Source organism: Microcaecilia unicolor, chromosome 9, assembly GCF_901765095.1.
Source record: "Microcaecilia unicolor chromosome 9, aMicUni1.1, whole genome shotgun sequence".
NCBI classification, from domain to species: Eukaryota; Metazoa; Chordata; class Amphibia; order Gymnophiona; family Siphonopidae; genus Microcaecilia; species Microcaecilia unicolor.
In genome coordinates this window covers 138,046,318-138,066,469 of record NC_044039.1, presented here as the reverse complement: position 1 = coordinate 138,066,469, position 20,152 = coordinate 138,046,318, and the positions used below count along the sequence as shown (strand labels likewise).

General features: G+C 42.0%; 1 protein-coding gene across 6 annotated transcripts in view; it reads left to right on the top strand.

The window, feature by feature from the left end:
* NUMB (NUMB endocytic adaptor protein) overlaps window positions 1-20,152 on the top strand; it is a 186,150-nt gene that overhangs the window by 99,170 nt on the left and 66,828 nt on the right. For 4 of the 6 annotated variants that reach the window (XM_030213792.1, XM_030213797.1, XM_030213793.1 and 1 more), the window contains 2 exons: window positions 4,177-4,251; window positions 12,398-12,430. In XM_030213792.1, coding sequence (XP_030069652.1) covers window positions 4,177-4,251; window positions 12,398-12,430 — 108 coding nt within the window. The remainder of the gene's footprint in view (window positions 1-4,176; window positions 4,252-12,397; window positions 12,431-20,152) is intronic. The other 2 variants (XM_030213798.1, XM_030213795.1) reach the window with 1 other exon arrangement.

Sequence of the window (20,152 nt, the reverse complement as noted above, 5' to 3'; positions counted from 1 at the left end):
AACATGCCAAGTATAAAGAAGTTCCACAATGAAGGGTTTTAAATACTAGGGTCAAAAGCTTATGGATTATGCAGTACTTTATAGGCATCCAATGATCATAACAATGAGCACCAGTGAGCAAACGGATTGCTGTATTCTTAGAATTTCTTAAGAGCAAGTGTAGGGAGCCCAGTATATCCACAGGAGAACAATGCAGACTAGAATGAAAGTAGAACTACACTCTTTATTAAACTCGATTGCCCAACATGGCCTCATTTCGCCTCCCAGAGGCTGTGTCAGGGGCTTGTCATTCCACTATAAAAATACACATAATAATAATATCATAAATTATTAGTCCAGTTAAAACTAAGTAATCCAAATAAAAACTAATCCTACTTTCACTCTGGTCTGCATTATTCTCCTGTGGTTTATTTGCGTGTAGATCACAGCCTCTATTGTTCCATATTGTTATCTGGGAGCCCAGGATAGACAAGATTACAGTAATCTAAACTTGGAAGCAACTAGAGTGTACAATCAGGTGGCACAGCTGTCCTCATCCAGATAAGGCCTAATGGACTGAACCATGCATAAAGAATAGAAACAGGATTTAGTAACTGCTGAAATTTGGGAGTGAAAAGTGAGTGCTGAATCAATATACATACCTAAATATTTAAGGGTATCCACCAATTTAATAGGATCACCCTGCAACAAAGGGCACAAGAGAGAGCCGCCTGATGTCCAGTAATCCAAAGGGCCACAGTTTGGTGGGGAGAAAGCCCGTTGACAATCTTATCCAATGTACATTGAAGCTGAGATAAGATAGGACATGCAGGGTCCTGAGGTGAGACCAATAAAATGTCATCTTGTACTGTAAATATAACAACGAGTCTGAGAATCTTGAATAAGCAAAGCAAGTGGACAGAGAAAAATATTGAACAAGAGAGGAGAAAGCACCGACCCCTGGGGCACACCACATGTTAACGACTGGACAGTAGAGCAGGAAGTGGAAAGAGACGCATGAAAAGACATGTTAGTAAGGAAAGAAGTAAAATAAGATAGAACTGTTCCAGTGATACCAAGAGAAACCAGACGAGACACTGAAAGAGAGACACACGAGGTCAAAAACAGCCGATAAATCCAGACATATAAGAACAGATTTTTCCTGATCGAACGCAGAATAGCAGTCACTTAATAATGAAGCAATAATAGTTTCCTTGGAACGATCCTTGCGAAACCCTGATTGGAATGGTTGAAGTATATTAGATGCCGCAACGTGTTGCATGAGTTTCAGCAAGACACATCTTTCAACAAGTTTAGCCAGGAAGGGAAGATTAGGTACTGGAAGAAAGTTAGAGACCAAGGAATTATCTAGGGAACCTCCCTTCAAAATTGTATGAACCACTGCAGTTTTCCAGCAGTTGGGGACCAAACCATGTGAAAGACTATTGGAGAGCATAGACAGAGCAAACTGAGTCAATCCATGCCTGGAATCGTGACGCCACATAGAGGGAACTGGATCCAAGGAACAAGTGGTCTTTCTAACAGATCCAAGAACTTTTTTCAAATACAATGAATGAGGACAAAGTGAACTGAGACCAAGAGGTAGTCAACGCCATGGAGTGAGAGTGAGGGAAGATGTAACAGAAGGCAGTCCTGTAGACAACAGGGGAGGAGAGACCTAAACAAGATGCTCTTAGAGAGGAAACTTTGGAGACAAAGAAATTTGCAAAATCCTGGGCATGTAGTGAATAAGGAGCGGAGGAGCAATAGAATTTCCCGAGACTTGAGCTACCAAAGAAAGAGTTGTTTCAGAAAATTGAGAGCCTTATGGATGAGATGGGTATAGTAGGTTCGGCGAGCTTCTTTCAGCTTCTTTCAGAGCTGAATGGTAATGAGCTAAAAGGGCCTTGTAGGCATCTAAAGCCTCAGGGGATTTGCGTTTCCGCCAAAGTGACTTTGCAATATGGAGTTCACATTTCAGGGGAAAAAATTTCAGATCATGGTTTCTTAAAGGATACACTCTATATGTAAATGCTGGGAAACTCCAAAACCCGTGTAATTCAAATTCTATAAACAAAAAATGGTTTGGAAAACTCAAAATCAAAATAGGAGTGTCACCCCTCTCAACTTTTAAATCCCTAATCAGGATCTATAATTACATATAACAAAAGAACCTCAAACCACCTCATGGACACCCATCGCTAATTTAACTAGGTTTGCCATTCAAAAGAGGAGTAAAGTACTATCACTGGTTCAAGTGGGGAGAAGTGGAGAAATGGAGAACGGTTGGCTTTTTTTCTCCACTTCTCCCCACTTGAACCAGTGATAGTACTTTACTCCTCTTTTGAATGGCAAACCTAGCTAAATTAGCGATGGGTGTCCATGAGGTGGTTTGAGGTTCTTTGTTATATGTAATTATAGATCCTGATTAGGGATTTAAAAGTTGAGAGGGGTGACACTCCGATTTTGATTTTGAGTTTTCCAAACCATTTTTTGTTCTTAAAGGATACACCATGCTGGTTTTCCGACTGCCACTGACGGGACAAGGCAGCATAGAGTGAAGAGTTTCAAGCAGATGCCTAGGATGTGAGTAGTAGAGAGAGAAAATCCAATGGAAATGTGATCAACTGTGTGTGTGTGTGTGTGGGGGGGGGGGGGTGATGGGGAAAGTTATAAGAAAAGGAAGCTGGAGGGACGTGATGGAAAGTTTTAAAAGCCAGAAGAACATGATCAGACCAAGAAAATGCAGTGGATGCGCAATCCATAAGAGAAACAGAAGGTGACAGTTGCTAAGAACTAGATCAAGAGTACGACCAGCAGAATGTGTGGGAAAGCAAACATATTGAATCAAACTCAAATCTGAAAAGAGAGAACATACATGCCTAATAAACAGTCGAGAGGGATTATCAAAGTGAATATTAAAATCCTGATACTGAAGAACCAAGTCAGATGAAAAGAAAGGAATCTTGTTCTGGGATAGATGGGTTAAATGGAAGGTATACCAAAAGCATAAGTAGCGGAGTAGAAAATGAAACGTGGAACAGCATTGCCTCGGAGGTGGGAGGTGAGCGAAGGGAAAGTTGAGAAATAGGAACAGCAGATGGAGCTAGCAATGCAATGCTCCCGTTTTGCCTTCCAGACGCCCTAGGGGAAGAAAATGCTGTATAGGCTGGAGGGAGACACCGAGTAAGGATCGGGTTCTCTCCCTCATGGATGTATATTTCCATGAGAAATAAGAGAACCCCCAGATGAGAATGCAAAACATCCAGAACCAAAGCAATTTTAGAGTGAAGGGCTCTACAGTTGAGCAACAGAGGAGACAGCAAAAGAATAGTAACCGGGATACGTAACTGAAGGGAGAAGAGACCATAGGGGAAAGTGACAAATCTTGGGTCAGACATGGGTGAAGCAGGGAGAATGGGCAACCTGAGGGAGGTGAGGGGGACAATGCCCTCAGAGGACAGAAATAGCAGACATGAAAGCAGAAAGAGACAATTCTAAACCTAAAGCAGTCCAAAACATAGTAAATTCAGAGAGCAGAGACCAAAGCAAAACCAAGAAAAAAAAAACCTCACAAGACTACTCGCCATACGTCGAACAGTCACCCCAAGGAGCCCCCCCCCCCCCATGAAACACGACCTGCTCCTTGAGCGTGCACCCATGGCACGAATGTCACAGACAGTGTTTCAATTATAGCCTGAATCCCCTGGACATCATTCACGTGCACCAGGAGGACTGTGGAGGTCCAGGGACAGCAACTAGCATGGGCACAGCAGCACTGAAAGCAAACAAAAATAAAGTATAGATCAGCACAAAAATAGTAGACAGGTAAGCTGTCTGCGGTGTTCGCGCTATTATCTGTATTAAAATTATAGCCTGAATTCCCTGGACATCACTCACATGCACTGGGTGGGAGGCAGGGCCAGGAGGAGTGACATCCAGGGGATAGAATACTGAGGGTCCACTTATTCCACTACAAAAATTTGTCATGTGAATGTTTTCACTAGATGGACTGCCTCTGTGGTTGTTATGACATTATGGTTTGACGAGCCTTATTTGTTATTGATTATTACATCAGGACATTGGAAGGAGAATGGGAATGATTCTTCTACATATAATACGAAAGCTAATTCTAATATGTACTATTTTAGTTTTATTTCATTCCTAACCCCTTGTAAAAATTAATTTTCTCCACAGTACCTAGGGCATGTGGAAGTGGATGAATCCAGAGGAATGCATACCTGTGAAGATGCTGTGAAGAAACTAAAAGCTGTATGTAATATTAACTTGAATTCATTGATTGTATAAAATATTTAGAGTCCTCTCTGGCTGTATAATAAGCCTAGATTTAATGTAATGGGAGTACTCCTTATTTACGGTAGGAAATGCAACCCTAGTCTCCCAGAACATGACCACTCTCTCATTCAATTACTGTTCTTACTTTGAAGGTAGAATAAAAAATAAGGGACCAAAGTTCTCATAGCAGCACTGTTGCATTATGGAAATACAAATGTCTTGTCTTACCCAAGGCATTTAACTTACTCAAATTTGTTCCTCCATTTATAGTTTTAAATCATGTCCCTAGCCCAGCTCTTTGTAGATTTAGAACTGCTATGCTGTTTTTTCTCTTTCTTACCATGCTTACAATATCCCCCAGCCCTTTTCATGTTTCCTATTACACCAGTGGGTATTTATCTTCCGTAGTATATGGAGGGACATAGATCAAGAAGCAAATTGGTGAAGTGGCAGTCATATTTCAATTGAATACTGAAAATGAATCTTGAGTGTTTTCTGCTTATTCAGGAAACTTGAGACTAAGGGGCCCTTTTACTAAAGCTTAGCCTGTTCTAATGGGTATTGCTGTGTGTTAAGTTCCACATGGCCCATAGATATAAAATAAGATGTGCAGTATTTAGCGCATGCTTTAATGAAAGGGCCCATTAGTAAATTGGTTGCATTAACCAAATGGGTAAGTGATGAATGTTGCTATAACATGTGACAAAAACTGGGTCAATGGAAGTGATTCTGGCCTTAAAATATAAAACATGCGTTTTTGAGGGTTAGCAGAATGATCACTCATCATTTGATGGTGCCAACATGGAGCATTACCGACCTCCCTGTTTACAAAACTGCGTTAAGGCTGACACAGCCTATTCACTTTGAATGGGCTGTGTCAGCATTGTCGGTCGACAGCCGCTAGTGCGACTTTGTAAACAAGGGGGCTAGAGTCCTCAGGAAGAGCTTGGAAACTTTTACAGACATGTATAGAATTACCTGGACAGTGAACGCATTCTGTGCCCTCCCCCCCCCCCCCCCCCCCCATTTTATTTTTTTTGTGTGTGGTAGCATTTGATTAGGACTCCTTGTGTGAGTGCCATCTTCACAATGAAATGCATCCTCTTTTTGTGTGTGTGTGTGTGTGTGTGAGTGAGTGAGTGAGCTGGCCACTTACATTTCCCTAGCTCTTTGAAACTGGTGCTTGGCCTGAAGTTTTTTTCATGTGTGCAGGCTAGATTTTTCTCACAAAAATTTCTTACTTTCATTTTTGTTTTCATAAATTACCCCAAATCAAATTTCATCCCATCAACTCAATTGGAATTCATTGAGACTCTGTTAGACTCATCTCAAGAGTTTGTACAGGGAAGGAGATTAGCTTATAGCTCTAGAAAATTGATGTGCTGGGATGAACATTTTGAAGTCTTCAGACAATCAAAACAGAATTGCTTTTTTCAGTGTGTGAAACAAGTACATTTCTCATGGGTTCCCTGTTAAAGTAACATTCCTGACAGGGTTAAAAAAAAAAAAGCCTCTAATAGTGAAGTCTTTAGTAAAATTCAGTCAGAAGAGACCAAAGAACTAGGATACTCATAGGTACTTATGGAGTGAAGCAAGTTTAGTTTTGCTGCAAATCAGAAATTGTTAGGGGGAGGAGGGGACGTTCCCAGGTCTGATAACATAGTCTCAGGGTATGCTATTTCATCTCAACATCCAGTCTCTGTCTCCAACAGCTTAGATCAGAGGTTTTCAACCCAGTCCTCGAGGCACACTGGCTGGGTGTGCTTTGAGGACTGGGTTGAAAACCTCTGACTTAGATATTGAAAGGGAAGTAATTTATGGATTTCGTATGAAGTATCTCATGTCCTCCTAGGAAGATATGCATTGGGGAATTCTGTGATTTGCCATCTGACTGTAGAGCAGGCCTTTTCATGTCCTACTCAGAAACTGTTTGATTAATTTCTTCATCTTTCAGAGTCTGCTTAGTGGCAATTGGTGCTTTAACCAGTATGTATAGAAACAAAAGAGCTTGTTTCAGTTGAAGCCTCCCTTGAATCCACATGCTGTGTGTCCAGTGTGACTTTTTATTCAGCTGATGAAAGTCCTCTTTTGAACTCAAGTATCTACCCATGAGATGCCTTTTGGTAGTGATGATTTCAACTTGTAGACTTGAGCTGTAGGCCATAGTAACTTATCCAGCATGTATTTTGCTTAAAGTGGTATCATAGCTGCCAAGTTACCTACTTCCAGAAGACACTTTTTGGCCAGTCCTAGTTTTGAGCTTATACACTGCAGACCCCATATAATGCCAACATAGGGGTCCAAGATATTTACTTTATAAGTGAATCTGTGTTATTGAGGAGGGGAGGGAGGCAAAGAATAATAAGCAATAGCACAAAGAGAAAAGTGATGCTCATTATATAGGGTCTACAGTGTATCTCAAAGCAGTTTGGTCATTTTGATTCCACAAATTGAAATCCATGTTGCAGATCCCATAATGCATTAGGATAGTGTTGTCAGAAATGGGAGATGGTCACTAAAAAAATCACAATCAGAGGAATGAAGAGAAAAATATATCAATATTACCAACCTTATTCTTCACATATACTAATATAGAGGGGCATTTTCAATATGACATCTAAGTCCAATTTCAAGCATCAAGTTTATTTAGGATTTACTATCCCACTCATAAAAAACTTGTCTAGGTGGCTTACAGTCTAAAAATTATAGAAAAGAAAGAAAATAGAAAAAAAGGGAGGAGGGATGGGGTTGAACTACGATTTTTGATGGGATAGAAATGGGAGGGGATCAACTGGACTGTTGGATCCAACAGGCTTAATGTCTATGGATTGCAATGGTGGGATTAAGAATATGCATCAGAGAAAAGAAATGTTTTGATTTCTGTTTTAAAGTTTTGGAGGGATGTCTGATACTGAAGAGGCTGACCCTGAACTGAGAAAAATGCCTTCCTAGTGTGTTGAATTATTTCTCAAAAAGATGGCACTATCAGTACATTTTGAAATGATAATTGCAGTGTTCTAGGATTTTTGAACCAGATAAACATGTATTTTTTTGTTTCAAAAATTGCCATTTTCTAGACATTTTTGTGCTCAGTGTATCTTTCTTTAGCTGCTATCTTTTTTTTTTTTGGGGGGGGGGGGGGAGAAAGAAAAGCCTTAGGGAATAACACACAAAAACAAGCCATTGGAATGTCTAGGGGCCAGTATTTTTAGTAGCGTGGCCAAACAGGAACAGCAGTGGGGCAGTCTAATTACAGTGCACTTCACATAAAAGGTTCCAGGTGCAACTTTCACCATAACCCCCTTATATTGTATGGTGAGCCTTCCAGGACAGAAAAAAACAACTGTACCTCACTCTGCACCACTACAATAACCCTCAAGCCTGCAGGTATCACTTGTGTACAGCAGGTAATTAATGGTTTTTGGAAGACTCACACTTCCCATCACAAGTATACCAGTTAGAGTGGGATATGACCTGGGTCCCCTTCTGTTTAGTCAACTGCTCTGACCAGTAGCCTATTCCTGGGATCAGCTTGTTGCTCTAATAGGAATGACAATCCTATCTGAAGGTGTCATAGAGCCTGGTATGTACTATCACATCTTTGGGGGTTGGAGGGGGTCAATGACCACTGGGGAATTAAGGGGGGATCATGCCTTAATCTTTCCATTGGTCATCTGGTCATTTAGGGCAACCTTTAGTAACTTAGTCATGTTTGAAACAGGTCTACTACTACTACTTTGCATTTCTATAGCGCTGCCAGGGTTACGCAGCGCTGTACAATAGACAAAACTATCTCTATTTTTGCCCCAGATATTTTGGTTTTGTTCTGTTATGGCTGAAAAACATCTAATTTTTGGGAACACCAAGTTCTACTCAAAACATGCCCCCTTAAAATTTGGACAAACTGCAGAGAAAAATTCATCAAATCAGAGTTTCAAAATTGCAACTTAAGACATTTTGGCAAGAAAAATGTCTTCCTGCTGCTTTATCATTTTTCAGACATTTTTCTCTCTTGAAAATGAGCACCATAGTATCATTCATAGTCTCTGTCGAAGGTTGCTTACATTGTTCAACTGCAATACAGAAATGCAGGATGGACGTAAAAGTCTCCCTCCTGGGCAGCTCAGTGGTATCAAAATTCCACCTCAATCAGGCTTCTCCTGATAATGTCATCAGAGGTGAAAATCTATATGGAGAAGAAGCAAGTTTGTCATTATAGCTTGTAAAATTGTTATTGATTACAAATACGTGAAGAGTTTTGACTTGACATCTATAATAGGTCTATGAAAGAGTTTGCTTTGCTGCATGTATTAACTTCCTTAGGTAGCAAATAAAACAGTGAGGTAGATCCAAGGAGGTTACAAAAGACTCTTTATTGGAAACAGGTAAAAAATGACCCGACACGGTTGTAAAGTCCTTGTGATAGCTGCAATTTGATGAGAACACTGAGTTGCAGTGGCTGTACTTGCATCACTGACTTTTTGCTGGTTGTACGGCCACTGCAACTCAGTGTCCTCATCAAATTGCAGCTATCACAAGGACTTTACAACCGTGTCGGGTTTTTACCTGTTTCCAATAAAGAGTCTTTTGTAACCTCCTTGGATCTACCTCACTGTTTTATTTGCTAGCTCACGGTTACGTGAGGTTTGTTCCTCCTTTTTTGTTTATCTTAACTTCCTTAGGGCCCTGTTTACTGAGTTGCCCTAGAGGCACGTTAGCAGTTTTAGTGTGTGCTAACCATTAGCGTGTGCTAACTGTGTAGGTGCCTACAAAATTCCTATGGGCACAGCATGCGCTAATTTTGTGCACATGCTAAAAACGCTAGCGCACCTTTGTAAACAGGGCTCTAAGTGATGTTCAAAGAGTAGTTAGTGGCAAAACAGTTTGCTCTGTGCATCTGGTTCCTGTTATAATGTATATATCAGGAAGAACACCTTTGTGTCATGATGTAATGCTTTATGTCCTTTGTGCTACTTGCATTTTTTTCAAAGTAGCGCTTTGTGTGCTGCTAACTTCTAACTTGCTGACCTTGTTTTCTATTTGTTAAATTTGTTCATTGTTTTTAATGTATGTTCTTGTTTTAGCAGGTGAAAAAAGAAACATAACTATTAGTCATTTTTCTTTGCTCACAATTAACTGTTAGTGTTGTATAAAATTCATCTTGCATGCAATCTCTTGCTGACATTTTTAAAAATCTTCATGTTTAACCTTTGACCTAAGAACAAAATTAACGATTAACTATCACCTAAGAATAAGGTAGCTTCTGTTGAACCTCTCTGGCTTTTGCTGGCTCCTTAAAGACTGACAGTTACTTACAGAGGTCATTCAACTTGGCAGCAGCATCCTATGTGCTTTTGTTTAAATGTTTATAGTCCTTTGTTAAATTTCTTTCTTTCACTAAATACTTTTGGAATTTGAAAAACGTGGCAAAAATGTTTCAAGCTATTTGGGAGGGGGAGAGTTTCTGTTTGGGGTTTAAACCCATTCTATGTGGTTAGTGGAGACTTTTTATATATAATGTTCATGCTCAGATCTCTAGTATAAGCTGAGTACTAGCTCTTGACATCAAATACAATTCTGCTAGTCTGCCTAGTTTTATTTGAAACCATAACGTGCAGAACTGAGAGCATATATGTGTTAAATAATGACAATGTTTTGAGTGTGTTGGTCTCAGAAATTGAGGTACTTCTCCTAATTGAGACCTTGATACTGCCAACAGCTGCACAGACCAGGAAAACAAAACAGGGTGCTAAGGAAAACCTTCGCTAAAGTCAAAGATCCACTTCTGCTCTTCTTGCGCAGTTCGACTGCAGTATATCATTTAGCTTGCTGCAAAACTGAATGGGTCTTATATGGAAAATATTTAGGTTAAAAGCATCCTTTGGCTAGATCGTTGTTTTATTTATTTATTGTTATTGCAATTTAAAACATAATCCAAGGTACAAACAGTTAGAAAAAATACAGAAATATTATAAGGAAGCTAGGCAAAAACCAACGTAATGAAGCAATATTTAACTTATACAGTCCACAATGCTGTGAGGAGGAGTACAAGTGAAATTTAAGAAGAAATAAAGATAACTATATAAAATGACACTGATATTATTATTATGCAAAAGTAAAGTATCAAACTCCAGAAAATACTTCATTACTGCAAATCAGTAGTAACTTCCTTAACTGGAGAACTAGACATAGGTCTCTTATCACATAGAAAAAAAAAAACCTATTGCACTGATTTCCATTTAATAACTCATTAACAAGGATATTTAAAGAAGAAAAGAGCTCCTAACTGGGGGACAGCTGGTTTAAGAAGAAGGAACATTTTTCCTTCTTCTTTGAGTCTCTTTTTTGTTAAGTCAGGAAAAATCCTAACTTGACAACCCAAGAAGGGAACATCTCATTTTTTTTTTTTTGAAGAAAAATGTCAATAATCATTCACAGTCAGATGGCAAAGCCAGTGAAACTATCATAGTAGCCAGAGAGACAGCCTCGGATTCCGAAGTCTCCAATTACTCTGATATATTTAATAAATCATTCTCAGTATCAGGGGCAGAGCCCATAACCTGGGCAGCTTGCACAGGTTCCTTCTTAGTCAGTGGTAGGTAATACATACGAGTTAATGGAGAAATTGATTCTTGCGAGACCAGGAGCACTTCTTTCAAATAGTGTTAAAGCATATCTCTAGCAAACATCAAAGGAAGTTAGCGATGTTTGAGCAGCCAGCGATCCTCGACCAGCTAATTCTGGAGAAACGGACCCCTGCGGGTCACAAAAACATCCATCAGTCCAGACACAACAGAGGAAGGTGTCAACAAGGGTTCTGAGGGAAAAAACCTTGCTTTGCCTTTCTTCTTCACTATAACAACTAGACCCGAAGGGAGCACTGCTACTTTGCTGCTGTCATCTTGGAACCTCCTCGGTCTTTCCAAGCCCTTTTAAATCCAAAGAACACCAGCATTTTCAAAACTGTTTTATAGCACAACAGCCTCTCTGGAGCAAGCAGTGTGGTTGCCAGAGAGGATTCATATTGCCAAAAGAAATCCTAAGGCACAATGAAAGCCCTACCAGAGGCTGAAAACTCAGGAGGTGCTGTATGTAACTGTGCAGTGTACTTATTGCACAAAGTAGAACTTGACTATCCATGGCCACTACACACCAGAACTCCTGTTGTATCTAGGAAGGAGTGAGGCATGTGAGATTAATATATGTCCATTAAATTGCTGGTCTCTTATTGCTGCAAAGTACTGAAAGCAGAGCCCATGTTCTGATTTGGACCCGAGTATAAGGCAGTGGTAATTTTTACAGGTACACCAGTTGGGCTAGTTGGGGTGAGACGCATAAAGGGATCTCTTCTCTTTTCAAATCAGAAAATTGGATATACTAGTTTCGTGCATAGAAAATAGGGATGTACAGAGATATGTCTCTAAAGTTTGAAATTTTTCTGAGAGTACTTGATTTGCAGAACTTGGTGTTTCATTAATTTATTTCACCTTCTTGAAACTGTATCAGAACTATCTGCAGTATTTGATATAAAGAGAAAGTAACCCAGCAGACACGTAGACAGGATATTTTTAGTTATCTGATATACATACCTATCTGCACACAATTAGGCACATCATTTTACCTGTAAATGATTTAGAGTTATACATATATTTCTGGTTTCAAGAATCTGCCTTGGGAGTGAAAAGGCCTAATTAAAATCTGAAATTAAAATGAATCCCTAAAGGCATTGTGTCTTAAAAACTGGCCAGTTCATATGTTTTCTGCTGCCAAGTTTGACTGATTATCTTACTAAAGAGATCTAAACAGCAAGGTAGAAAAATAGCCAAAGAAAATAGCTCCTTTGCATGGAACTTCCTTTGGGCTTTCTTTCCCGCCCCACCTACCTTTTCTGCCATTTTTAGGACGTGTAGGTTTTTCTATTAGAAATCCATGTAATGCTTTAATCAGCATTATCATAGTATTTTCACATTTGCCTATCGCAGTATCTGTGGAGTATTAAGATACTCCCCTCATTCCCTCCCTAACTTCTTATATATAATATGTGCATGTTGGTTTTGAAACCCTGGGAGACTTATAGTTTCCACCAGTAATAGTGCTCGACTTGTCCTCCCTGTTCCTCCAGGAAAGGAAGTTCTTCAAAGGCTTCTTTGGAAAAGTAAGTTTTGTGCCCAGTTTGTGCTTATGTTGTAAGGAGTTACACCCCTGGTATAGCATCACCATTCATCACAGCATTGTTGCACTTTTTAAGAGTTTGCTGTTAACTTTTAAAACTTGTGTTTCTTATGATGAGAGAATTGTGAGAGAAATAGTTTGGCACACAGAAGTATTAAAAGTAGGAACATAATTTCCTGCCTTGAACATAGTTTTTGAAAAGTGGGCTAAAATTAAGAATAAGTCAATTCATTTAAAATAGGAAGTTAAACATTTGTAATTGAAGCAATGAGAATAGTTATACATACAAAAGTGAGTTGCTGTGTTATTAAAGAGCTGGAAGTAGTTGAAGATTTAGGTTTACTAGTGCCCTCCAGCAGGTATTTTTCCCTCTTGATTGATTGCAGTCATTTTGTACGGATGTACTGCCTCCTATCATCTTGCACTATTAATCATATGCTTTCCTTTGTCTCATGTTCACCATATAGAGTCAAATTTATAAAAAAAAAAAATTAACATACAGAATGATTGTGAGGCATTAGATAAATCGATTCAGAAGGACAGTTTGCTGTCTATTGGTCCTGGAGTAGTAAAACATTTGGGGGGGGGGGGGAGGAATTCATCAAGGTGTGTTAATTTTGCCTTTTTACTGCACCTTCATCTCCCGTGGGATTCAGCAACCTGTATGATCCCGGTACCGCAGGTTGCTGAATCTCACCTAAAAACACGATAAAATGCTGGGGTTATTTTACTGCCTGGGAGCATCAGGCTGGGTCCCCCCTCCCGTCATAAAGCCCCTCTTTCTGTTTGACTCCCTTGCCCACGTCCCCCACAAGGGCTACCTTTCACAGCATTGGTGGTCCAATGGAAAGTCCAAGGGACCTTCACAGAGCTGCCAAGTTACCCATTCCAGGAGGGAGACTTTTTGGCTGGTCCTGGTTTTAAACTTATTTCCCAAAGCAGTGTGGGACTTGTAGTCCATGATTTTATCCATTGAAATAAGTGCTGCAGGTCCCATAATTTACCACGATGAGACTGGAAGACATCCATTACTGGCCAAAAAGTCTCCCTCCTGGAATGGGTAACTTGACTGCTCTGCCTTCAGGCAGGAGTGATGCCCAGTTGTTTCTGCCCTATCTAGCACCACTCTCAAAATGGCACCCCTAGTGGTAGTCTCGTGCCACTACCAGTAGGGGTCAGATTTTCATATAAGATATCTCCTTATATGGAAATTTGACCCTTACCGGTAGTCACACCATTTTGAGAGTGGTGCAGGATAGGACAGGAGCGATTTGGGCATTGCTTCTACCCAAAGATCCCTCAAACCCCTCCTCATTGGACCACCAATGCTGTGAGAGGTAGCCCCTGTGGGGGGGGTGGGGTGGGGTCTCAGGACAAGGAGAGCTCTTATTGGGAAGGGGGTGCTTGATTGGGGGAGGGAGGTGGGATCCAGCCCTGTCGGCCCAGAAGCATCACGCCATGGCTTTGCAGCCTGATGCTCCCGGGCTGTAAAGTAACCCCAGCAAAAAGCTGAGGTTATTTTACTGTGCTTTTTACTGTTCTTTTTTGGCCCTAACTCTACTTGGGGTGTATCACTGCAAGTGTTAGGGTATTTGTGCAATAATGAGATGCAAAATTTGATTTGCATATTTTGCATCTCATTTCTCTCTAACCCGTGATGACTTAAATTTTGCCACGGTATTTTAAGTCAAGCAGTGTTAGGGCCAAGTATCATATGTTATGGCCCTAACGCCACTTGATGAATCCTCCCCCCCCCCCCCCCCCCCCCTCCGTTTAGACATCAATTTTCAGCAACATAGCATGGCATAATCTTAAATGGATAACTAATTTTTCTTAAAGTAATGTGGACTTTCAGTGATCCACAATTCAAGTTTCATGGCTTAATTTTTATTTCAATAACATATTTTTTAAATCCTTTTTAAATATTATTTTTCTTGCATTACAATCAGTATAGTACTGGCTTGCCAGCTAAGTGGATTGTAAATTCCAAATGAATTAATATATACATTAAACCCTGCCCCTAGTGTGCTCCTATTTTACGCAAATAATTTTGGTACTTAAACAAATAACTTTGGCCATTTAACTACCATGGATTGTCTTAGTTTCAAAAAAATGAAAACAAACTTTGAGATTTAGATTCTGCTGCTTTGGGACATCAGTAGAAGTTCTAACAAATCTCTACGTTAACTGACCTTTGACCAGAGAAATCTAAGTATTAAAACAGACTATTGTTCAGAAATGCTTATGTCAGTGTTCCAGAGATCCTTTGTTATGTTGTTTCATTACGTAAAGCTAGTATTTTCTCCTTACAATGTTTGGATCTATTCTTTAGAGTCAATTCACTTTATTCTGAGTAATCTTTCTCCTCAGAATATTAAGGTATTAAGAGTGTTTTATCTCAGCAGTTTTTTCCTCGTTTGGATTTGCAGCTCAATCACAGCTAGCCTATACTAAAACAACAGTGCCATGACCCTTTATTTGCAGCTATTTGGATTTTCCTGTTTTTACTTTCTCCCTCTAGAACCCTTCTGTGTACACATTGAGTGTGGCTATTAAGGGCCTGTATACAAAGCATTTTCTCTATCAAAAATGGGAAAAACTTGTTTAGTACATGTTTGTTTAATAAAATTTGTTCTCCAAGGACAAGCAGGCTGCTTGTTCTCACAGATGGGTCGACGTCCGCGTCGGCCTAGGAAACAGCAATTTTGCAAGCAAAAATAAAAAGTTTTTGCCCAGAGTCTTTGGAATGTGAATCATGCGCACCGCACATGTGCAGACGACATCCCGCCCGTTGCGCGAGCTTGCCCCTTAGTTCTTTTTTGACCGCAACGAGGTGACAGGATATTTTCTGCTCTCCTCGTTCTTGGCCCAGGAACAGAGTCTGACGACTATTTCTTTTATTTTAGTCATTTTCTTTAAAAAAATTCCCATAGTTACTTAGTATTTTTTTTTTTCCTATTTTAAGTTTACTTTCTTTTCGACACGGCCAGCCTTTCTCCTTTTTTGTGCCCTTCTCTTTTTTGGCACAATTGTGTCATTTGATTTCGCCGAAGCCGTTTTTCCTTCCATGTCATCGAAGACACTCAGTGGCTTCCAACGTTGTTCTCGGTGCAACCGGACCATCTCAGGTACCGATACCCATGCTTGGTGTATCCAGTGCCTTGGGTCCGACCATAGCCCAGCCACTTGTAGTCTGTGTCTTCGTATGAAGAAACGGACACAAACGCCTCGAGAAGCCCAACTTGAAAAGCTTTTTGGGGCTTGGTCCGGTCCTTCGACATCGGTACCGAGGTCGTCGGTGTCTACATTGACTGGAGCATCGACGTCGGGAGCAGAGGTAATGGCTGCTGAGAGACCAACCCGTGCTGGGAGCAGTGAGGCATCAAGTGGGTCTCCACCTGTCTCGAGATCTCCTGTTATGCAGGTACCCCGGGACTGACCTTTGTCGGACCCGGCCCCGAGGAGGCGTGAGGATTCCACATCCTCGGTACCGAGGAGTTTCGATGACAGGCGTTGAGTGAAGGCAAAGAAGCACTGTCATCGATCTCCTTCGACACACGGTGCCGGGAGCTCCGGGACATTGAGGGAATTGGCACCCAAGAAGCGTCTGCGCCGAGAGGTTCACTCCCTCTTTATACAGGAGGTGCCGATGCATCGGTCTCCTAGCAGCCTTGTACCTGCTCCCGAGCCTTGACAGATTCTGCCACCGGCTGCTCCACTGACCCCGCAGCCTTGTCCGACAGCGGCTCTCGACGAGTGCATCAGGGCCCTACTTGCAGAGCTTCTGGAAGGATTGCTGCGTCAGTCTGCTTCGGTGTCGGGGGTGCTTGCGCCGTCCGTTCTGTCTGCGGCATCGGCGTCAGCTGCCATCCAGGTCGACTCTTCGATGTCGGTGGAGGAAGCTTCACCGCAGTCCAGGTGGGCGTCGACTTCTTGACATCGCCATCGAGGACATCGTTCCTCGGCATCGAGGCAGGCTCAGTCTTGGACTGCCCTGAGAGAAGTCTTGTCCGATACTGAAGAGGAGCATTCGTGGGAGGAAGAGGAAGATCCAAAGTACTTTTCTTCTGATGAGTTCTATGGGATTCCCTCTGAACCTTCCCCTCCACCAGAAAGGAGACTATCTCCACCGGAGAGTCTGTTCTTTACCTCCTTTGTCCAGGAAATGGCTAAGGCTATTCCTTTCCCTATGGAGGTTGAGGATGAACCCAGTGCTGAGATGCTCGAGGTCCTGGATTATCCTTCTCCACCTAGAGAGGCTGTAATGGCTCCTTTGCATAATGTACTGAAGGAAGTCCTTATGCAAAACTGATCATTCCTTCTGTCTAACCCTGTGATCCCGAAAAAACCTGAATCTCAGTATCGGATCCACGGTGAACCTGGATTGATGAAGTCTCAGCTACCTCACAATTCCATGGTGGTGGACTCTGCCCTCAAAAGAGCCAAGAGTACTAGAGACTATGCCTCGGTGCCCCCAGGCAGAGAAGCTAGGACCTTGGATTCTTTTGGGAGGAAGACGTATCAGGCTGCTATGCTCGCCGCCAGGATCCAGTCATACCAGCTCTTCACGAGTGTGCACTTGCGGAACTCGGTAAGGCAACTGTCCAGCTTGGTTGATGCACTCCCTCCGGAGCAGGCCGAGCCTTTTCACCAGGTGGTCAGGCAGCAGAAGTCGTGTTGAAAGTTCCTGGCAGGGGTGCATTTGACACTTTTGATGTAGCATCCAGGATTGCTGCTCAAGGTATAGCGATGCGCAGACTGTCATGGCTGCATGTCTCTGACCTGGATCATTCGGTCCAACAGCGGATGGCGGATGTTCCTTGCCGGGGGGATAACATTTTTGGTGAGAAAGTAGAGGATCTAGTTGACCAGATCAAGAAGCATAATGATGCTATGGATTCTCTCTTCCACCAGGTGTTTTCTGCTACTACCTCCTCATCTAGGAGGTATTTTTGGAGGGGGGGGGGGGAAGAGGAGTGATCCCTATTCCTATCATAGGCGTAGGTACACTCCTGCTTCTCGGCAGCCTGCCCAGGCTCAGTCCCATCATGCTCATTCTCGTCAACAGCGTGCACCTAAGGCCACTGCAGCTCCCCAGCAAATGTAGTCGCTCTGCAGGCTAGGAGTGCATGTGTTCCCTTATCTCGACGATTGGTTAGTGAAGAGCACCTCGGAGGCAGGCGCTCTACAGTCCATGCGAATGACTATTCAGGTGCTAGAGCTACTGGGGTTTGTGATCAATTACTTCAAGTCCCATCTCACCCCATTTCAAAAGTTGGAATTCATTGGAGCTCTGTTGAACACAAAGACAGCATGAGCTTATCTTCCCGAGGCAAGGGCAGACAACCTCCTGTCCCTAGTGTCCACAGCTCGAGTGTCTCAACAGATCACGGCTCGGCAGATGTTGAGACTTCTGGGGCACATGGCTTCCAAAGTTCATATAACTCCCATGGCACGTCTACACATGAGATCAGCTCAATGGACCCTAGCTTTCCAGTGGTGTCAAGCTGCGGGGGATCTGGAGGATGTGATCCAACTGTCCACCGACTTTCAGATTCCCCTTCAGTGGTGGGCCATTCGATCCAATTTGACCTTGGGACGTCCATTCCAAATTCCTCAGCCACAAAAAGTGCTGACAGCTGATGCATCCCTCCTGGGGTGGGGAGCTCATTTAGATGGACTTCACACTCAAGGAGCTTGGTCCTTTCAGGAAAAAGGTTTTCAGATCAATCTCCTGGAATTGCGAGCAATCTGGAATGCTCTAAAGGCTTTCAGAGATCGACTGTCCAACCAAATCATTTTGATTCAGACAGACAATCAGGTTGTCATGTATTACACCAACAAGCAGGGGGGCACCAGATCTCGCCCTCTGTGTCAGGAAGCCGTCCAGATGTGGCTTTGAGCACACCATCATGGCATGCTTCTCCAAGCCACTTATGTCTCAGGCGTAAACAACAGTCTGGCCGACAGGTTGAACAGGATAATGCAACCTCATGAGTGGTCACTGAACATGGGCATAGCCCGCAGAATCTTCCGAGCGTGGGTCACCCCCTCAGTGGATCTTTTTGCCACTCAGATCAATCACAAGGTCCCTCAGTTCTGTTCCAGGTTTCAGTCCCGCGACAGACTAGCGTCAGATGCCTTTCTCCTTCATTGGGGAACGGGCCTCCTGTATGCGTATCCTCCCATAACTCTTGTAGGGAAGACTTTTCTAAAACTCAAAATAAGACGGCAGAACCATAATTCTGATTGCTCCCTTCTGGCAACGTCATATTTGATTCTCTCTTCTTCTGGAGTTGTTCTCCAAGGAACCGTGGATATTGGAATGTTTTCCAACCCTCATCACCCAGAACGAGGGGTCGCTTCTACATCCCAACCTCCAGTCTCTGGCTTTCATGGCCTGGATGTTGAGAGCTTAGAATTCACCTCCTTGGGTCTTTCAGAGGGTGACTCTCAAGTCTTGCTTGCTTCAAGAAAAGATTCCACGAAGAGGTGTTACTCTTTCAAATGGAGGAGGTTTGTCATCTGGTGTGACAGCAAGGCCCTAGATCCTCTTTCTTGTCCTACACAGACCTTGCTTGAATACATTCTACACTTATCGGAGTTTAGTCTCAAGACCAACTCAGTAAGAGTTCATCTTAGTGCGATTAGTGCTTATCGCTGTGTAGAGGATAAGCCTATCTCTGGACAGCCTTTAGTTGTTCGCCTCATGAGAGGTTTGCTTTTGTCAAAGCCCTCGGTCAAACCTCCACTGGTGTCATGGGATCTCAGTGTCGTTCTCACCCAGCTGATGAAAGCTCCTTTTGAGCCACTGAATTCCTGCCATCTGAAGTACTTGACCTGGAAGGTCATTTTCTTGGTGGCTGTTACTTCAGCTCGTAGGGTCAGTGAGCTTCAGGCCTTAGTAGTACATGCACCTTATATCAAGTTTCATCACAACAGAGTAGTCTTCCACACGCACCCTAAGTTGCTGCCGAAGGTGGTGTCGTAGTTCCATCTGAACCAGTCAATTGTCTTGCCAACACATTCTTTCCCCGTCCTCATACCCGCCCCATGGCTGTGCTCCTGAGTATTTGTTAGTTTTGATTACTATTCTTTGTCAGACCACTGCTGTACAACTATGTAATTCTTTGCTTCTACTTCTGCCATCTCCGAGGTTAATAAGGTATAAAAGAGTTTTTCAATCCTCATTTTCCCTTATAAGGGTCAAATTTTGGAATGACCTCCCTATTATTGTTAATCTGTTAACCTCCTGAAATTTAGAAAAGTACTTAGAACTTGGTGGTTTGAGAAATTTCTGAATTGCTAATCAGACTTGGTTCTACATTTTATAGTTTAAGGTTGGGTTTTGCAAATTTAACGTAATTATTGTACATTTTAAATGCGACATGTCAGATATACTACTTTCCAAGGTGTGTTGTTAAGATCTGTATCTTCCTCAGGTATGCCTGTGATGTTAGCTTGATGTAAGTTGCACAGAACTAATGTTGGTTGCTGTAGTATAGAAGTATAGTATAGATTATAATGTAATACCTGGAAAGGGAATAGATTTAATGTGTTTGAAATTTTTGAGGAGAAATTTTGGTATTGTGGTTAAAGAAGATTCCTGTGTATTATCTTTGGGAACAAGTATTTAGCTTGGTGTAAAACAAAGGAAGAAATCCAGTGAAGTAAATAATATCCTTTTGGACAATAGTATTGAGTC